The sequence below is a fragment of the Chinchilla lanigera genome, unplaced genomic scaffold, assembly GCF_000276665.1.
Source record: "Chinchilla lanigera isolate Chin_1 unplaced genomic scaffold, ChiLan1.0 scaffold00035, whole genome shotgun sequence".
Taxonomy (NCBI): domain Eukaryota; kingdom Metazoa; phylum Chordata; class Mammalia; order Rodentia; family Chinchillidae; genus Chinchilla; species Chinchilla lanigera.
In genome coordinates, this window is record NW_004955436.1 from 1,298,857 (window position 1) to 1,320,080 (window position 21,224).

At 49.9% G+C, this 21,224-nt stretch overlaps 1 protein-coding gene across 1 annotated transcript in view; it reads left to right on the forward strand.

Annotated features, from left to right (window-relative positions):
- The window catches only part of Slc35f1 (solute carrier family 35, member F1), a 216,028-nt gene extending 202,701 nt beyond the window's left edge, over nt 1-13,327 (forward strand). The window contains exon 8 of the mRNA XM_005389123.2: nt 10,176-13,327. Within this exon, the coding sequence (XP_005389180.1) occupies nt 10,176-10,400 (225 nt within the window). The 3' untranslated portion in view covers nt 10,401-13,327. The remainder of the gene's footprint in view (nt 1-10,175) is intronic.
- Nucleotides 13,328-21,224: the final 7,897 nt, after the last annotated feature.

Genomic DNA, 21,224 nt, shown 5'->3' on the forward strand with positions numbered 1-21,224 from the left:
CACAGAAGTCACAGTTAAATTAAGAGGCCATCCCAGAATTACAGCTGGAAGTCAAAGCTCTTCCATGAACTCCACAACACAGAATAGATATTTTAGACTCACAACCTCAGGACAAACCGACAAACCAAGGAAAACTGGACCAGGCCAGAGGTATTGCAGAAGTTTTGAAGAGAAAGGAGAAGCCCAAGGGTGTTTTCACAGCCAAGGAGCAGTCCGTGCCCAGCCTGCACATTCAGACACCTGAGTCTGAACAGCCAGACTCTGAGGATTCATCCCCCGGCGGCAGAGTGTCAGGCACCAAGTTCAGGGCATCAGAGCGTCTTCAAGCTGAGGTGGAGTGAAGTTGGCTCGGACACACAGGGCCCGCCAGGCCACGGCAGCGCACCTCCGGGCCAGCACAGGCGGCGCCTTCCCCTAACTCTGTGCTCCAGACTCCCAGAGTTTTCACTCACCCCTTCCCTATCGATGAGTAACACTGCCTCTCCCTCATTTTCTGGATGATGTAAAAATACATCGTCCGGTATTGTAAGTTATGTAAGTGTAATTCCTCTGGTTTTTAAGCCATATCTTCACACTTACTGCCTTTACTATCCCAGACTTTGAAATGCAGGCTCCTCCTTTTTGAATTCCTTTCTTCTGTTTATTAGTTTTTTTTTTGTTTTTTTTTTTTTTTTTGGTTTTTCTCCGGTACCGGGAACTGAACTCACAACCTTCCGCTTGCCAGGCAGGCGCTTTTGCCGCTGAGCTAAATCCCCAGCCCCTGTTTATTAGTTTTTATTTGTCCATGTCTGCAGTACACTGTGTCTATATGCTGTGTGGAGCTGGTGCGCATACATCGCTCACCTCTGTTCCATTTTCATCTGCCTTCCCTCCCCCTCCATTTCTTGATCCCTTCCATCCAAGTGAGTTCTATCTTCCTACTTCTATTATTTGTGTTTTATGTTGCTCTTTATTTATACTTCGGTTTCTCATGTAAGAGAAACCATTTGATGTTTAAGCGTGTGTGTCTGATCTATTTTACTTAACATTTTAGACTTTCCTCCACAAGTTGATGAAAAAAGCTAAAGAGCAAAACACGTAGCCCTCACAGTAGTGAACCTGGTTTGGGTTTGTCCTCTGGTGGACTGGCTGGCTGTGGTGGGAATATTTCTGTGGATCGAGGAGACTAGGAAATCAGTCAAGGCCAGGGTAACGGTGTGCAGCATCATGAGAGGACCAGAGAATAGAACCGAGTTAAAGGCTGAAAACTTGCTGAGGAATTTACTTACACAACACGGTCATCCCTGATGTTGAGATTTATCACTCATGAGCCACCCCTCAGGAAGATGGTTCTATGCGTCACTGTCACCTGCTATGTTTGCCCATCTTCCTGTGCGTACATACTGATTACACTTACTGTGGGGAGCTGGTACATGTACATAACAGGTCATAATTTTTTTGGTTCTCCTCCCCTCAATATCCTCTTTCTATTTGCCAAAACTCCATCTCCCTGTTCCCTATTATCTACCTTTTATTTTGCTTCTTACTTATTCTTCAGGTTTCTCCTATAAGAGAAATCATGCAGAATTCAAGCTTGTGTGTCTGACTTACTTCACACTTCACGTCCCCGTCTCAAGGTGCAGCTATTTTCCTACAAATGCCTCACGCTTATCCTCCTCTGTGGCAGCATAATAGCTCTCTGTGTGTACATATCACATTCTCCTTATCCGCTCCTCTGATCGTGGACGCACAGGCTGCCTCCGAAGTCTACGACTGCGAGTTGCAGCAGGCGTTGCTGGGGAGGGCGAGAGTGTGAACACTGCAGGCTCGGCAGGCTGCAAGGTCTCTTCACAACCACTCCGCCGAACCATAGCTCTCTCTCTGTCCCAATAAAACTTTATTGACAAAACCAGGCAGCTGCCAGATCTGTTAATTTACTGAGCCCGGGTGTGTAGACCCAACTGTCTTCGTAGGTTTCCCCTCATCTTCAGCACAGACGCAGCTGTGCTGTGTATCATCAATAAAGCTGATGGAGAGAAAGGAGGTAAAAGGGAGGTAAATAAAGGAGGTAAAACCACACACACATATTACAAATTTATTTGTATTTCCAGTCAATGTGCAGAGCAGTTTTCAGAGCTAACTGTAACTTTTTCCACCCTGCTTTGGAGTAAATGGCGCATCTGCTGCCTGTTTCAGCTCTCAGCGGCATCTAGGCCACGGCTGTTTTGTTACAGGGTTTTGGCAGCCGGCGCTTGTTCGGGCAGTGAGAAGGCCGCAGGGCGAAGCTCAGCAGTGCAGCAAACCTTTCAGAGCTTTCGGTGACACTCAGCCCTCTGTGGCTTGCGTGCCGTGGGTTCGCCACCCCCGCTTCGTGGGTTTACTTCTGCAGGGGAAGGGAGGGCAGTGCAGACCAGCGGCCCACGCTGAGATGTGAGGAGAGGCACAGCGCATCTTAGGAAGAACAGTCTCCTCGGGCAGCCGAGGCGTCACAGACGTGAGAAGGCTCCTGCCCTGATTTCACGCACACAGTACAGCCAGCACCAAGCGGACCAGGCAGTGACCCTCACCCCTCCACCCCTGAGGCCAGGACCCAGCGCCCACAGAGCCCACCGCACTGCACCGAGATGCTCATGCTCACACTAGCTCTGCGGGCTCCTGGTACAAGCCCTGGCGGTGAAGTGGGAAATGCTCTGGAGGACAGGCTGGGCTGCCCTTGCTGAGTGAGCTCCTAGACCTGACAGCGTCGCCCTTCACCTTCCCACATGTTCTCTTCCCGGAATACTCTCCTGGGGACCCAGGAATGGGAGTCCTTGAGAGAGGGCACGTGGGTAGCAGCTCTCCCTCCCACACTGGGCTATGGCTGGCCCTGCAGGAGAGAAGTGTAAACATCCACTACAACAGAGGTGGGGCCCGGGACGTGGGGGGCTCCCCACAGAGCAGACCTTGAGGAGGCGGCCTCCAGACTGACACTCAGGCTCCGCCTCCTTTCCTTACCTTCCACCCCTCAGAAAATTGTGTTTCTTCACCCTGGGCTCACTTCTGTTTCTACTGCTGTTGTCTTATTTTTAGTAACTTTATGCAGATGTACAGACATTCCTTGTTTAGCGACCTACCCATCTAAGGACGGCCGGGCTGGGCTGCTGCTTGGACTCGCAAGGCGGGATGTGAGCAGCAGCTCGGCCAGGTGGGGCTCCTGCTTTCGTGCATGAAGTCCCCAGCCACTAGCTCACTCAGCCACCCGCTTGCAGAAATGCAATTCGGTCGTTAGGCAGGGAAGTCGGTAATTCACATATCGTACAGCTTGTTCGTGTGAAGTCGACTATTCAATAGTTTCTGGCCTTTTATCTTATTAATTTACAAAACCTTAGTAAATACATGTGACAAGTTGATGTCTAGCTCAGTGGCGTATCAGCAGGTGTCTGGCCTTCGTGCTCCTCCCTGTTAACTACAGCACACAAAGCTCTGAGAGCGTTCTGCTGTGTTCTCAGCAAAACACAGACCTGGCACTTTCGGCCCTGTCATGCACTTCCCCTCTTTTACTGTGTATAAATAAAGACGCAGACCTCGCTGGGTTGTCTCTGCCTCTCCATCTGAGAGGTGAGGTCCCACCTGGTCCCAGCGTCCCTCTTCTTACGTGTCTTGTCTTTTCTTAATCTCTCATCGCCTTGTCTCAGGGCCCGTCATACGTCCGCGGACTACAGGGCTTTTCAGCTGCAACATCCCAGCTCTACGAAACAAACCGGTCTCCTCCGCCGATTCCCATGGCTGTCCCCTGCACGCTGGCCCAGCCGGGGGTGTGCCTTTCTCTCTGCCCAGGGCAACAGAGTCCCAAGGGAGTGGCGGCCACAGCTCGCCCTGCTCCGTACGGATGTCACCCCTTCCTGACCACAGCGTGATGGGACGGGGACCCAGTGAGCCAGGAAACCGCGTGGCTGTGACGGAGCCTGTCTCTGTTAACCAAGCGCAGAGCGAGCCCTTCGACTCAGCTGTTACAGCCCTTTTTATTTCTTTCTGGACTGCACAAAATCGAAGTCTGCATGAAAGTGGATTTCTGTCAATTCCTCAGGCCAAGTAAAAGTGTCTCTCTTATTAAAGGTAATGGCAAAATCCATTTTAGCTCTCTGTTGCTGTACTCGTGGGTGAAATTACCCAGGGGGAGGTGCTGGCCTGTGAAAGAACCTTCTTGGCCTTCCATGTGATTGGCTATGAAATCACGCTGCCACAGGAAAGGCTCTGCAAGCCAAACCAAGGCCTCATAAACCACCCTGGGACTGTGCTTGGGATGCACCTGGCCCCGGGGCTGTGTCCAGCACACCTCAGTGGGTGTGTGCGGGCTGCTACTTTTCTTCTTAACACTGGGATCTTGGGAAGTGAGTCATCTTCCAAATAGGAAATCTTGGTGATGCTGTGGCTTTCTGATACAGATAGAGAAACACTTGTCAGCAGAATGCTCCCTGAGGTCTGCACTGGATTAGAGTGGGTTTGGGGTCAAGACTCCCCGGGGAAGGGTGCTCAGTGGTGGGGTCAGAGCCCCGGGTCTCCAGAGACAGCTGTGTCAGTGTTGTTGCTGCTGTAGGCTACACCCACCTTCAGTGTTTTCTTGGGGGCCTTGTTGTAGTCGGGGTTTACAAGGGAAAAGATTTAATACAGGACACCTAATTTATAGGATTATTTTATAGTATTCACCAAAAGAGTCAAAATACAGAAATGCAGAAAATCTGTCCACACCCTAGAGACCCAAAGAATCCAGCTGATGACCTAGATCCCATGGCAGTGTCCTGCAGGAGTCCAGCTGGAGGCCTAGAGCCCACGACAGTGTCTCATGCAAGTCTGTCTCAAGGATCTGCACTGGGAAGACCCAAAGGTCAGGGGTGAAAGCTAGAAAGTCTGTGCCAGTGGGATGAAGGATCTGTGCCAGCAGGCTGAGGGATCTGCAGTGGAGCCAGTGTTGTTCAAAGTAAGGACCAGAGCTCCCCTGAAAAGTACCACAGCCATCCTCAGTGCCACTGAGGTCCAGAGCTCCTCCAGCGATGAGAACAGCGGAGCTCATAGCATGTAACCAGCATGACAAGCTTCCCCAGGAGAATCAACAGCCCTCCATCTTCTCTTCCAGTTCTGCCTCTTATGCTGCTGGCAACGATCCTCAGGGGATACCATACCCAGCACCACACTGACTCAGCTCAGCTGGGTGTTCCAAGCTGACCATTAGTTAATCCAGCACAGGCCTTAAAAATATTTAACCAGAAACATTAAGACTACATTTTTCCTAACAAAAACAGAGAGAGAGTGAGACAAAAAAGAAAAGGAGAAGTGAGAGTGATGAAGGAGTTGGAAGATACCTGAGAATGCCGTGTCTCTTCAGGTTGTTTATCCCCAGCTGTTATCCCAGAAGTCAGCCCAGAAGTGTATTTTTAATACCCCTTAATAATAATAAAAACGACCCTGTTAGTTTACTGCAGACCCTGTTAGTTACTGCCACTCAGGAGGCCTGCGGCAGCTCGTCTGCATTGCTCTGGCCGTGGAGCCAGCTCCCTCTGCCCCTCGGCCCAGGTAGCAGCTGGCAGAGTCCCAGGGTTGGAGACGAAGCCCGGGCAGAGCCACGCACAAGATCCTAACCGCTCCACAGTGTGCCTGGGCACAGCAGGTGGTCTCCAGGCTGAAGATGCGTCCTGCTGCTCTGGAGACACACGAGGCGCCAGGGACAGAAGCACTGCCACTGCTGAGCCGAATCCTCCCTCCCACCCAGGACACCTGCACTGTGGATGTATCTCTTCCAAGGTGTTTGCCAAGACAGCGCAGTAGAGAGCGGCAACTCTGAGCAAGGACTCCCATGAGCTGCTCTTCATTAGCGCAGCATTCAACAAGTGGCTCCTCTGGAATGGGCTTTTTACTTTACTTAGACACTCGTGTGTGTGCACCGCTCCAATACCCCGGACTCCACACTGGGCAGTCGGCTTCCACCTCAGACACAGTGGGGCTTGTTTATTCTCCTGGACCTGAAGTCACTGAGATGCTCTGCCTGATTTCTCTTCATGTGTTCGTTTTATATCTCAGGAGGGCACAGAGGAAAGACAGGCTTTGTTTTATATTGCAAACAACATTCAGGCCAGTTTTCACAAACGTGATTACGTAGCACAATTGCCTGTTAGTGGTCGGTTTTCCCGCATGGAAACTCTTCCTGGCCACTTGCAAGCCCGCAGTAGCCATCTGCTGCATGACCTTGAGGTGGCCCGTGATGACCCAGTGCCACTCACATGCCCATGCCGCACTGATCCTACAATATCTGTTAGGTTTCTGCACTTCTGGGCTCTAAACTCAGAGATGATTTCTGCCAAACAGTTAAAATATGGGAAGATTTAATGATATCAGTGTCACAAGAAAGAATAAAAGAATAAACTGAATGATGGCTAGAAAGGAAAGGATCACTGTGGCCTCCTATGTCCTGTTTGTGAAGCACTGCAGCATCCCAAGTGGTGTCTTCATTCAGAAGGCAGCAGGCCGGAGCAGCACACAGAGTGGTGTTTGTGGGGAGACAGACAGACAGACAGACAAGTGACCTGGAGACTGAGTGAGGCCTTGCCTCAAAATAAAAACTGAACAAAGGGCTGAGGTGTAACTGAGTGCGAAGGCCCTGGGTTCAATCCCAGCACCTGGAGAATACATACATGCATACACACTACATACACACACATTCATACACGCATGTACATACACAGGCATACATACACACACTATGTACACATGCATTCATGCACACATGTACATACACAGGCATACATACATACACACTACTTTCATGCACATAAAATATAAAATGAGTGGGAGCAGACAACACAATTTAGACAGAACATTTTTGTTTACCAAGTTCTACAGTCCCCTTTCCTCCTGCTATTGAAATTTTGCCTTTACCATTTTCTCCTGCTCTTGGACCTGATTTTCTTTCTCCTCTGCAGAGCATTGGCTCTCAGGTTCAGTCTGCTGTCACCTTCCTGCCCCCACCCCCAGGGCCCTGAGTGTGACAGCTGCATCCCGGGTGCAGAGCTGCAAGCAACACAGGGCTCTTATCACGAGTGGGGCTCATGTTGACCCCCTCCCACAGTGACCCATCAGGATGGAAAAGACCGCAACAGAGCGGCGTCCGTGGGGTGGTGCTGTGCATACCGGTCACGTTCTCCCAAGGCTGCTGAGTGCAGCTCTGGGTCTGCAGCCCACAACACACGGCACCTTTGGGGGCCACGCTCTGCCAGGGGGAGCTGGGGTGCACACAGCAGGCCCTCACCCTGCGGGAGAAAGAGCCCCTGCCTCTGACAGTCCCCACCAGTGTCCCCGAGGTGGTCCTGTGGCCTGGGTGTGGGGGTGGGGAGTAAGTATTTCCTCACAGCTAACAAGTGAGGTGCTCAGACTGCCCAGAATTGTATCTGATGGGCTCTGGAGATGAATGCTCTACAAGAGAAGAGTAGCAACCAGAACTGGGAGGCCGTTCTGTTTGCTTCTCTTGCTTAGTTTTTTTCTACTAAGCTAAAAAGAGGAAGGAATTGAGACTTTCCTTGCTGTTTAAAAAATTAATCAAAGTTTTCTGTCACCATTTGAATTATCCAGCATTTATCCTGATTAACCCTAGTGCTGTTAGCAAAAGCTCTTGGGCATCTTCCAAGATTCCTTACTGTCTATCTTGTGAGCAACTTTAGAGTGAATTCTATGTGAATTAACCCATTTATGCCAAAGATTGAAATTTTTAAAAATTGTGCATGAAATTCCTATATATTACCTAGAAAGATTAAAGGAAGAAGAATTTGAAAGCATTTCATTATGTCTCGTGTTATAGGCATTCTAAAAGGGGATCACTAGGCCCTGGAGGTTACATAGAAACTCACTGAAAATAAGGCATGCGTCGTCATTCTAAAGCTGCATCCCTCCTGACACTTGGTAGTGGGTGTCACTCACCCTGTGGCTCCATGTCCAGCAGAGGGCTAACCCTGGCAAGGGGCCTGGAAGCCAGGAAGTGAGGTGCCCTGGGTGCTTGCTGCGAGGGGGTGCTCTGATGAGCGCTGCATGGGCCTTATCCGGTCCCCCAACCCCCCATCCGGCAGTGTGCCTGCTCAGTAAGGAAGCCAGGACCAGGAAAGTGTCCAGGATCACAGCAGGAAAGGAGGAGAGCTGGAGCTTGAGCCCACTTTGTGGGTAGAATGCAGTGGTAACTGCAAAGCCCCCATCGCTAATCTTCCATCCACAACAAGAGAGGGCGTGACCATGCAAGGGTCCTTCTTTGAAACAAACCCTGAGTATGGGTTTTGAAAAGGAAAATAACTCACAAAGTAGCTGAGGTGACGGTAATGTTTGGAATGAACCATTTTATGCACTGATGTCTTAGCTAAAGAGTGAAGCTCTTGAATGTAGAATTTCAGGAAGCAAGTTTAGGGTGAGGTAGATTTTCTGAGATCATTCACAATGGAATGGAGGCCATGGTCTTTGTTCTCTATCTTTTTATTTTACAAATTCACAAATCAAAGAATAAGGCACATTTATTTCCATAGGGGAAAACAAACTTAATTACTTCAAGTTAATTCAGGGAAGCTGTTGCCAGTGGAGTCCAGCACACAGATCAGTGGGAGGCAGTGTTACCAGAGGACTCAGTATGCAAAATAGAGGAATCAAAGGGCAGAGTGAGGGGTGTCCTAGAAAGGAAACAGAGGGAGAGAGAGACAGACAGTGCTGCGGCCAGGACGCTTGTCCTCGGGCGTCTTCCCGTGTGCAGTTTTTAAGATGGCCTTTCCTGGCACGGAGCCACCAAGCACAGCGTCACTTAAGCTTTTGTTTCTGTCTTACGGCTTACTTCATGGAATCTCCAGGTCATTTTCCTGTCCTCTTTCCTTCCAGTGCCAGTGAATAGTTGTCTTTTTACCAGTCGTTGATTCTTCCAGAGTAGGGCCTTCAAAACCCAAATAGGAGAACAGAACTGATGCCTTTTCCGTGGATGCAGAGAGCACCGGCCCCAGGATCAGAGCTGGGACTGGCAGGAGACTCGCACGCTGTGAGCACCCATGGACTTTGCTCACCTGTGCCTCTGTTTCTCCACGGAGACTGCTGGGACCTCGGGGTAGGGACCGTTTTGTCCGCCAGCTCCCTCCCCCAGTGCACTGTCCAGTGCGCAAGGCAGAGGGGGCATCGCAGGGAGCCCTCCACTCAGCGCAGAGAGTGAGTGAGTGAGGTAGCGGCAGCGCTCACCCCGTCGCCTTTCCCCACCAGCAATGACCAGGTTGTTGTGCCAGTTTCTCAAGTTTTATTTTTTCAGGGTTTTAGCCTCTGATTGCAGGGAGTGGTACGTGTACATGACACGTTCACTCTGTCCATGTCCTCCTCACCCCCGCCTCCTGGTCCCCTTCCTTCTGTGAAAGCTCTGCCTCCCCGCTCCCTAGTATCTGTTTTTTACTTTGTTCTCTATGTGTAGTGTGACTTTCTCACAGAAGAGAATCTGTGTGATATTTAAGCTTGTATGTTGTGATTCTTAAAAACCATCTGCAAATCCCCGAGACTTGTATACACTCATGCCCACCACACAGAGCCACTGCCAGTTGTCAAGCACGGTTAGGAAGAAGCATGCCTGTAGACACTGTGCTTGGTCTGCTTTGTTATGGATGGAGCAGGAATGGCAAATCATATTCCTTCTCTTGCTTCAAAGATAATCAGATCCCACAGAGACAGGCACCAGAGTTAATACCAGTTACTCTGGGAAAACAAATAACATCTGCATGGATTAAAGCAAAAGAAGAGTGTGGGTCAGTGAGGGCGTCATTGTTTATGGCTTTCTTCCATCCTCAAGCAGAATATCCATAGTTCTTAATGGAATATTCATATTTCTTTGTGGGTTTATTGAGGCCACAAACAACCAACGCTTTACTGAGTGGTGTTGGAGTTTTTTGCTTTTAACCTGATGTATTTTAATTTGTGCTTAATGAGCTACACCAACATATCAGCTTGGTACTGCAGAGACAAGTAGCTAAGTGTTCCTTGCATTAGCCAGAGGTCTAGGGATAATAAGGAAATCAATAAGACCCAGCCAGAGCAGGAAGAGGAACCCCCTCTCTGTCAAGAGTGCTGGCCTGGTCATCACCTGTGCGGGGAGGAAGTGGCTTCTCTGCCTCCCAAAGAGCCAGGATTCTGTGCTCACTGCTAACATCCTGCTCTTTGTCCATCAGTTTTCAGGACTCTATCTGCTGTCCTTCTTCACCATCCTCATCGGGCTGGTGCTGTACTTCTCCACCTCCACCTACATAGCCCAGGACCCCCGTGTGTACAAGCAGTTCCGGAACCCTGCGGGGCCTGTCGTGGACTTGCCCGCTGCGGCCCAGGTCGAGCCCTCGGTCACCTACACCAGCCTGGGCCAGGAGACCGAAGAGGAGCCCCGCGTGCGCGTGGCCTAGGCCGTGGCCCCGTGCTCGCCATCATCTCCGTGTTGTACATAGAGAAAGGTATTTACTAGGTGCAGCTCACACAGGTGGCCTGCAAGGTAGCAAGTCCTGGGAGCCTGGAGAGGTGCATGCTAAGGACCACGGGGGGCCAGGCCCAGTGCGCCTGCCCAGAGCCACTCAGCGGTGTGCACCCTGTCACAGCCCCCGCGTCAGTTACTGTGACAATGTCCCGATCAAAATCCGTGTCCTCGTTATCATGACTTGTGTGACTGCTGTGATGCCGTCTTCAGGAGGGTCTTTTGGACTCCTGGTAGAACAATTGCCAGGGCCCACGCAGTCCACAGAAGCCCACTGCTCTATGGAAATCCACCTCTGAGGGGTCATACTTTAGTGTTTGCCTAGACAGAGTGACGCGTGCCACAGGAGCGCCACCCTGAGAAGTGTCATAATCCTGGGCCCAGTTCCTGGTGGTTTCTCTCACCCTGTCGGATTGCCTGCCTGCTCAGTAAGTACTTTGTGCTGTGACCCTTGTGGGGAGGGGCAAATGACCACACAATTCTCTATTCTAGGAATAGACTTAAAACAAGTATTTTAGCCTTTTTATATTTCAGTCGCTGATTACCCAAGCCATCGCCTTTCTTTTGGGCCATGAAATTCAGCTAATCAAGTCCCTGTAGTAACAGGATAAGAACTGTTCCATTTCTGTGGCTTAGGGGAAACCCCCAAAATAGGAACATTTGTGTTTGGGGTTAGATTTGCTTTCAAACTTTTTCTGCCCCTCCCTAAATCATCTCTTCAAAAATTATTTTTTATTTTATTTTCCTCCTATTGCCTAGATTCTCTTAATCATAATATGCAAATTAATCAAGGCACAGAAAAAAAGCCATACTCCTCTACCTTCTTAATTATAGCGCATGTTTTTGAAATGTACTGCGTGGAAATGATTTTTACTTTGGAGTAGCATTGGTTACGCCACCTCCTGAGGCCACGGCACTGAGCTGGGCCGTCCTGATGATGGCTCAGTTGCCGTGGGAGACGTCACCGTTGGAAAAGCCTGGCATGGTGGTCACAGCTGACCTGCATCTTAACAGCAGAGCACACAGGCGCAACGGCCTAGTGGGTGCAGAGAATACTACAGGGTCCCGAAAGCCCTGCACCACATGGCTCCATCCCAGCCTGGCGCCTTTGAGAAACCCCTTCATTCCAAACACAGGAGACCAAGAACCACAGGCCCCTGTCTCTTGGAACAGACGCGCCATGTCAGTGCGTGAAGTGTGTTGTAGGTTGGGCCGACTTTAATGCCACCCACCCCAGGGCACCTCTGGTAACATGCCAGGGCTTGCATAGCGTTTATGTGCCCTTGGGCAATTCAGAACAATGCCTCTTAGGCAGGCAAGGAACGCAAAACACTGCTGGAGTCTGTAGAGAAGAGATAGTGGGGTGGGGCCTGGTGAGGCCTCAAAGTGCAGGCAGAAGCAGCCCACGCTGTTCCCAGCACTCCGTGGCCTTTTTGCATGACTCCTACACAGGCGGGGGTCCTGTCACAGAAGATGGCAGAGGAACCATCCTCTCTGATATGCAGATTTCATGGTCACTCCTGCCCCTCAGGAGCAGGCTTCATTTGCTGTGGAGTCCAGGTCAACCTGAAGCTCTATCAAATCAAAACAACCTTGCTACCTTTGAACCAATTAAATACCTTTCTCTGAATGTTTTTCTTAATTCAGATCTGAAGACCTTTAAAGATTGTGGTTTTATTTTTGTGTTTACATTCCTTTGGTTTGCATAATTTGCTTGATTTATTTCATTTGTAGTATTTATTTTAAGCCAAATGTGTTTGTCATTTTGATTCATTTTTATGATGCTAATTTGTAGACACTTAGTAAAGTCTTATGAGAAGCAAGTGGCTGGAATAATTTCTAAGTCCACTCAGTGGACTGGGAATTTTTTTAAAAATTCAAATTTCCAAAGGTTTGCAATTGACTAATGGCTAAAGGCTGCCATTTGAATTATTTTCTAGGATGTTTAGATTGACTACTATATGGAAGCCAAGTGTGAAGTTCAAGGTAAACTCATTGTAGGCCCTTGTCATCCGGTGTCCTGGTAGTCAGACCTTCGTGTCACCGGGTCACCTCACCGTGTTGGTTTGTCTCTATTTAGAGAGGCTGCAGATGTACTAAGCTGTCCATGACCAGGAAAGGACAAGAAGAGTAACAAAGGACAAATTCTTTTTCTGTGTAAAAACATTGATCCTTTGGGAATGGGGAGGGAAATGGGAATAGGGCAATATTAATTCTAGCAGTTTTAGTTTCTGAGATTTCATAGCCTCAGTAGAAACCAGCAAAAATTTCAGCTGTTCAGTCCACCACCACTCTTCCTCCACAAGATGAGACTTCCAAAACCTGTACACAGTCTGATTACACTCTCCTGAAGCCGTGCCCCCCAAGGAAAGCGGTGGTTCTCATTTCCTCGTCCAAGTCTTGCACTGGGGACAAGCCGGTCCTGGTCACTCCTTCCCCCAGCTGCACACCCAACACTCACGTCCGGTAGACCAAGCGAGGGAATGGTTTGCACCACTGTGTCCCATGAAAATGTTTCAATGTTTAGTTTAGATATTGCTAACTTGTGCTATTAACCTGACAAGCGTGTAGTATTGTTTGTTTTGGTTTATTTTTTATTTGTAACCACTTAGTAGTCCCAGCTAGATACCAGTACAGATTTTACCCCATGGGTAGGATTCTATTGTTAAGCCACATAATAAAGCACACTAATCCTGACACTGCAAATGGAAAAATACAAACCAAAAAAAGGAAAATTACACCAATAAGTTGAAGAAGCTGTCCGTTTTTTGATATTTGCATGCTCCCCTCTGGACTGGCTGTGGCAATGTAATGCCTGTATAATGTTTTCAAATAAAAATAAATGCTTTATGAAAGCACCGAGTTCTTGGCTATCTTGAGTGTTTGTGCACGCTATGACAACCAAGGAAGCAGCTCTCTTGGGATCCTGGAAATAGCAGTGAAAGCGGATAGCCGGGTACAGTTCAAAATACAGGCCAGCAAGAAAATATTTCCAAATTAGGAAGGGCACTGTCGGTCTCTGAATTATAGCTCCAAAAAGCCAAATCTGACACATTTGTCCTTTGCAAAATTAATTATTTATCTGGGTACTCTCAGGCTCCAGGGCTACAGGCACAAAGCCTGCATTTAACACACACAGGACAAAGTGAATGTACCCCAGGTGAGTACTGCGCATTCTCCCAAGCAGAGATTTGTAAAGCAGGGACCCCTGGCACCCCATGTTTCTGCCAGAACCCTGACTCCCAGGATCAGCCCTCCCCCGCCTGCCATCACCCCAAAGCCCTGAGAACCTCAAGCAGATCCCGCACACTTGCTCATGCTCCTGCACTCATGTTCATGATCAGCGCCCCAAAGCACACACACGCCCCACAACTGTGTGTCTGAGTTATACGCTCACAGTAGTCTTTGAAGAACACATTTTCTAGGGGAAAAGGAACAGCCACACACTATATGCTTTATAAAGGACTCTGAAAGGTGTTCTTAGGTCAACCCCTAGAGAGTCAGAACAGCACGTACTTCACATAAACTTCTTGAAAACATGGGATCTGTAGTTGAAAAAAGATGTCTTTGAACAATGTAAATCTTTCTCTAAAGGCTTGTTTAATTTTATTTAGTAAGCTCTTTGATCAAAGATGAAATAAAGTTGAACTTCAGCCTAGCTTATATCCAAACACCCGGCAATCCCAAACGACTGGTTCCAGTTAGCATAAACAGTAAATAGACAGGTCATGTTCCATCTTTTCCCCCCACCGAATTATAATTTTCTTAAGTGAAAGAACTGATTTTCCCAAGTGCTTGCATGCTCTTGATATGCTAAAATAAGGAAGCGCTTGAGTGACTTTCATAGCTATGCGCATGAGGCAAAATAGCAAAAACTAAAGTTCAGCAGGAGGGCTGAAACTTCTTACTCTATCTTCATGTTTCCCAGGAAAACAGGCCGCAGAGTGTGCCACGCCGGGCCCCGAAGCCAGGCCCTTGTCTGCGCCGGTGCCAGCCGCACCCACGAGGCCTCTCATGCATTTTCACTCCACGCCCTTTAAACCATAAACGCCGGCATAAACCATAAACCATAAACTATACATTTTGAAGTTCTACTGCAGAATATTTTTCTCCTACTATTCGTAAGGACATTTTGCACTATAAAATTCCTTTTTTGGAAAGGAGGGAGTCCCCATGCCCACCGAAATGCTCCGTCTGGAGAGCTAAAACTCACTTTCAATGTGGTCCCCGGACCCAGGCCCGGGTGTGAAACGGCACTGTTCTTCTGTGACTCACAAGTGGCGGTTTGAGCTCGCAGCGCACCGCCTTCATCGTATGACAGGTCTTTACGCCTTCCTTGCGTCTTCTTTTTTCCTCTTTTTTTTCTTTCTGCAAATGCAGAGGGCTCGGTATGGACAACCTAGCTGGATCTCTGCCCACATTCTCTGTATGGTCAAAGATGTTTAATTCAAAACCACCCTAAGGCAGCTAGAAGGCCTGACAGGACCAGCCATTGTCCTCAGACAGCCAGAGAGGTCTCGCCACACACACGGCTGCAGCCTGATTAACAAGGAAAACGAATGACAAGTGGGAGGAGGTCTCGGAGATGTGCTTTGAGATCAGGGCCATCCATCTGGAAGGGCAAAGGGCCGTGGGGACAACACTGAACTCCGTAAAGGCTCGAAAGCGAGCTTGTCGCTCACCCTCACATTAGCACTAGGACAAACCCCACAGTGCCCGAAAGGCCACTTCTGGGAAAAGGCAGCTCCTCCTTCACACAACTGTAAGTAATCTTCCTGAATGTACTGCCGCCAACAGATGGTACCGGCTGAAACTGTGCAGACATTCCTTGCTGTTACGGTTTGTGCCCCCAAAGCGTCAGGCGGTCATGGGGTGGGCTACTAGAGTTTTTGGTTGATTCATGGTCCAATGCTGGGACTATGAGTGTGAGTGCTACACCCAACCCAGGGCTGGCAGCCTGCATACAATACAAGGGCAGGAAAGAGGCTTGCTCTTCCCGCCACTCCTCCCTTTTTGCTCTTGCAACTTTTGCTGTCTTCCACCACCATAAACTGTTGCCCTCTGCCATGTGCCACTCTGCCTTGGAGCCAACCAAGTATAGACTGAAACCTTTGCAGACTGTGAGCTAAATAAACTTTTCCTTCCTTAATTTTGGGCATCAGGTGTTTTGTCTCAGCAATGAGAGAAAAGTAACTAAGACTTTTTTTGATATTTTCCTGATTAACAACTGTTCAGACTTTACAGCCCGTCTTTCTTTCTTTCAGTTCTGTGCTTCTTGTTTATCAAACCTCAATGTCTTTTTTGTAGAGTTCACTTTGTGTCTACAGTACTGTGGTTTTTGCTGATTGCACTGCACAGTACAGTACTATAGTTTTATGTTCTGTTATACATTACAGTACTGCATGTAAGAGTTAAGCAAATAGGAGCAAAATCATCCAGTTGGAGTTTCCTTTGACCATTTCTTTGTTCTGAATATTGTAACATTCATAGTATATACAACTGACGACCAACTCAATTAACAACCTAGTCACGGGAGCAGAACTCAGTCATTAAACCTGAGTGTGTGTGAGGTTCACTTAATTAGATGCACGGGCTGCAGTGGAGCACCAGGCAGGCTGAACACGCAGCTCGTGACCAGTGCACCGACATGAGCCTGAGACTGGCCACAGTTGTGCTGGACCCTAGGTGCAGACTTGGTCTATCCCAGGCAGACCTGGAAATGTGATCACCCTGGCTCTGAGAAAGAAGCAGGCCCCGCCCTCCCACAGCAGGTTGGCGGCACAGTGCTGCCCCATCTGAGGTCGAACAGCAGGGCGAGGCTGGCAGCCTGCCTGCAATGGCAGGACCACGGCTCTCATCCTGGAGAGCAGCTCTGCCTCGGCACCATCTCGTTCTCAGGTCCCCTTCTCGGAATCATCCACAGCCGAAGCAATGGAAAGAGAGAGCAACTAGAGGGCAAGGGTTCAACCACCATCACTCTTGAGTCACTGCTAAATGTACGGGAAAAACGTAAAAGAACAGAAAAAACTGTGAGGCTGAAGGAGAGAGTTTTGCCAGAATCACTCAGAAGTAAATTACAGAAGCCAACACACTCACACATTTCCAGAAGTGCTGAGTGAAATAAGTGCGTGGATGCACAGATGCACATTCCCGGTGGAGAAGGAGCTCCTGGGCACCGAACGGGCGGCACCTGCCAGACAGCCGGGAACTCACGCTCAGGACCCTCCTGGCAGGGTCCACGAGCACCACGTCTAGGCTCTGGCCTGACATGAAACTCAGGGTGACAGTGCCTATTTTTGTGCAAAGCTGGGCCTCCCTGCTGGCTTTCTTGGCCTTGTCTGTGGGCAGGCAGAATTCCTTCCCCAGCACCTGGTAAATTTTAAGGAAGAGGGATAATTGCAGTTTCACAGATGGTTGGCCATGTGCCAGTGTCACAGCAACTAGAGAAGCAATAAAAAAAGACTTGTTCTTAAAATGAATAGTGTTCTAAATGAAATTACTAGAGAAAGAGGAAATGGGCTAAACACTGGAATAAACAAAACAGTCTCATTACGGGACTCCCTGCGAACTTTTGTTTGAATTCTCTAATGTAGTTTTTGGCCTCAAATGAGCTGTTAAAAGCTCCATAGGTCATGTGTGCATACAAATGGTTGAGTGCCTCACATAGAGGCTTTACGTTCCCAAGATTTTGCCTATCAGGCTGCATTTTAATGAAGAGGGAAACTGTCAGAGCTGGAGAACAACTTGGTGCGAGGGACTTGTAGTTGCAGACAGAGGCTCCGGTTTGCACTCCCTTTTCATTATAATCATGACATTTACACAGCAATGAAATCCATTTTCACTGTAGTCACAAACTGTAATACAGAACTTGAGTAGAGGAAACCATGGAGATCGCTTTGTTGACTGTCACTTGATGGCCTTTGAGCTCTTGAGGCCTGCAATGGTTGGCTTAGTTAGAAGGAAAGACGTCACCTGTGGAGCTACAGTTTTAATCGCCATTGGCAGAAGTCCTCAGGGGACAAACCCTCAGTGACAGCCTGACACGTGGCGGCTGGAAACCAGTGTGCGCAGGCAGACTCTCCCTCAGAGGGCGAACAGCCCGGATAAGTCATCCTTGTTAACGCTCCTATCCCAGCAACTCAGGACAGTGTTCTCTGCTACTCCTGCGCAACGCACCAGCACGGGGAAGGTCCTTGGGACCAGCTTCGCCGTGATCCTGCCCTGACCAAACGTGTGGCTAGCACTGTAACAGTCCACTCGGAACTGCTAAAGCCGGTGTGAGCACCCCCTGCTGCCCCCGAGCCCCGCCAGCTAAGGCTATGGGGAGACTGAAACCATCAGCAGGAGGTCAACCACTGGAGCAGCCAACAGGCCTCTCACACTTGTCTGAAACATGATCCATGAGTCCCCCAAACCCGTTCCTCCTCCCCTGCTCCCCACCACCTACGGGGACCCTTGGGCCGAGTGTCCAGATTCGTCCTGCCCCAGGAGGTGCTTGTGTGATGGGGAGTCTACGCCTGCTGTTAGGAGGCGATCTGGCTGGAGGGTGCATCTCCTGCCCACCCCTCCCTTCTCTGTCTGCCCCGGCCACCAGGGCCAGCGGAGCAGTGACTCAGCGTGCTGGGCATTACACTGGTGACGAGACCACCCCGGTGGAGCTGCTGCGAGGATCCAATGAAGCTGTGGAGAAAGTGAGGCACTTCTGTGCCAGCAAAGGCTTTGGACCTGGTGCGCCATCCGTTCCCGGCTCCGGGGATGGGTTTTCTCCCTGCTCTCAATCACGGGACCCGGCACCCAGGCATGGATACGGCAGCTGAGAGTTCACTGCAGCCAACGGCTGCGGGCTTTGACCTCCTGAGTCGTGCTTGGGAGGGAAGCAGACCGCCCAAGCCCACGCTGAGGGCTGCTCCCCGCGCTGCCTGGCGCCCCGCTGTGCCACTCGTTTCTCACCTACAAAGCTCAGTGGTGGCACCGAGGGTGGCAGAGGCTCAGACCCAGCGGACTTCACAGGCCTAGTGTGCAGTGCTCTCTCCAAGCCAATGCGGCGGGGGCAGCAGGCAGAATTCCCTGCCGCGGAGATCAGTGAGCCCAAAATAGAGGAACAACAACAACCAGGCTGTGGCTCGGGCACTAATGTGGAGTTTTTCCCAGCCTCTCCCCCGGGCAAGGAAGATCAGCACTGCTGCCAGATGCAGAAGGCTCCATCCACAAACTGCGACCTTGTCCTGGGAACTGCACTTTCCTAAAAGGCGGATCCACACGGGGCAGCAAAGCCAACCTTTATCACAGATGCTTGTCGGTATTTGCACACCCAATAGCAATTATGAAAATAAGTACTTACTAACATACACATCGTTATTCACAGGGAAGTCGGTTTGGAGCAGTGTCTTTCAGACTGCCTGACAGAACACACAGGGCCTTTACGTGAGCAGGACTGTTCGTTTCCTGGTGGGCTATCAGCCAGACTCTCTAGCTCAGTCCTCATCACAACAGCCGCGTCTTTTACTGGAACATCCCCGCCCTCTCCACAGCTCAGCTGACCAGCTCAGCCCCCCGACCCTCCACAGCCACTGCCATCCTCTTCCTCATCTGCCCCTCTGGGAGGCTGTTCTGCTGCTTGAAATCCAAGTCCCCATTCCCTTCCCCCGTAGCACCTGTGGATTTCACACTTTATTTGTTGTCTTTCTTTCTACCCTAGGCAAGAGTCTTGTCCATGCTGCTCTCTCCTTTATCCCAAGGAGGGATGGAGGGGTTGGGACAAGCATCCGCTGAATGAGTGGATACACTATTCATGAATGGACCAGGGAACATGACAAAAGCCCTAACGTGGCACACAAGGCCAGGAGGAAGGCCCTCTTCCTTGCTCTGTTTTGCTCAGACTTCAGTCAAACTGGCTTCCTGTTAGTGACCTGGCTCCCTCCCGCCCCCTGGTCTGACACCTGCTCTCTCTGCTGCTGGAATCTCCCTGTCCCCAAAGGAGAGCGGTTTTAACCCTCCTCCCAGTGCGTATGTGGACCCCAGTGGCAGGTTCAGTAGGCAGAGTTATAGAAGTACACGCTCTGAGGAGAGAGGAGGGGAGAGACAGACAGAGAGGCACCAAAGGTTTTGAAGGCGCCCTTCAGGATGGGAAATCTAAGATGTTCTGCCCAAGAGCGCCTTTGAAACTTTTGAATCTGTTAGCACATCTCAAAGTCAAGTTGCTCCCTTCCCGTTATCAGCAAGGACAGAGAGCATCTTTAAGAGGTTTGGCGTGATAGAAGAAGAAACAAGCAGATGAGCCCGGGTAGCAAGATCCAGACACCCACCTGAATGACCTCAGGTAACTGTGTCTTAGGTTGCAGTTTTCTTAGAAGTATGATTTTCCTTGTCTCCCTTCTACCTTTATCTCTATTGTTCCTCATCCCTTCCTCTCCTTTGCTGAGGAAACCGCACTCATCCTTCAGTGGGGTCTCAGAGCTGCCCTTCTGACTGCCATGTGGCCTCAGGCCTCATCCTCCTCCTGCCCTTGTTTTCATCTTGAAGAGCTGAAGAGTGACCCATGTCCACCACCCGCTGGCCCTGGAGAAGCCAGCCATGCAGTTGACCCACCGGCAGGGCATCTTGCCAGGGGTGCCACGAGCTCTGCTGACTGGAGAAGGAGGACCTACTGGACCTGCTCAATTCGCAAGGGGGAAAACTGGGACAGAGAAGGAAGAGGTTTCAGGGACATGGACTCCAGCTCAACGCAGACCTGGGCTTCTGGAACTCAGAACTGATCCTGAAGCACAGCCTGACTCCGTGGGAGTGGGGCCCCAGAGGTGCAGGTCCTCCACCTGGGCTCCAGGGCAGGGACACGCAGTGGGGAGAAGGGTGACCCAGCAAGCTGGGAAGAAGGCAGGGCCTCCCGCTCACCTGAAATCTGTGTCTCCCTGGATTTGGGATGCAAGGGCTTTTACTACCTGGCCCGGTGACAGGGCACAACACGGTGAGACAGCACAGAATCTGTGTTCTGGGGATGGGGATGGGGTCTCCAGGGCAGAGCACACATGTGGGCCTCGACCTCCCACCCCCTCTCCTGGGACCCTTCTTGTTAACATAGAGGCATCACTTCTCCACAAGTCCATTCCTAGGGGCTGGTGAGGAGGGGCCTCACGTCAGGAAGTAAACTATGGAAAGGGGACATCGGGCCAGACCTGTGGTGCTTGGGCTGTCTCGGGCTGGGGAGTCAGCCTCTGGGTTTCTCTCTGGACTCTCCAGACTTGTTCCCTGCTTTGGAAGGCCGAGTGTGAATTTCCAGAAGAGAAACCACGAGCTTCAAATGGAACATGCAGGTGCAGCGCTGCATGTGTCTGCAGATCCTCCACCAGACTGTGAATTCTGCAAGCCGGGAAGACTCCCAAGTAGTCGTTTCACTGGAAGCAGCAGAGACAGGGTCTGAGCAGAAAGTAAAAGGGAAGTTCACTGGAAAGCTCTCCCTCTTTGAGGTACAGTTTTAATAACCTGTACTCTCATGGCACCACCTTCGATGCCTTTGAAAGAAAAAACCTGGCACATGGTCCCTAGGAAGCAACTATTTTATAAACACAAATTGTGTTTAAAATATATTAAGCACCAGCTCCAAAGTTACAGGGAAGTGAAAAAATACTTCGGACCAATAGACTCAGAGTCATTTACCCAAAACTGGGCACAAGAGAATTTTTAAGAGAAGTTGTAGAAATAAATGCTCTCATCCTTGACACCACGGTTGCAACTTATTTTCAAATTATGTAAGTACAAAAAT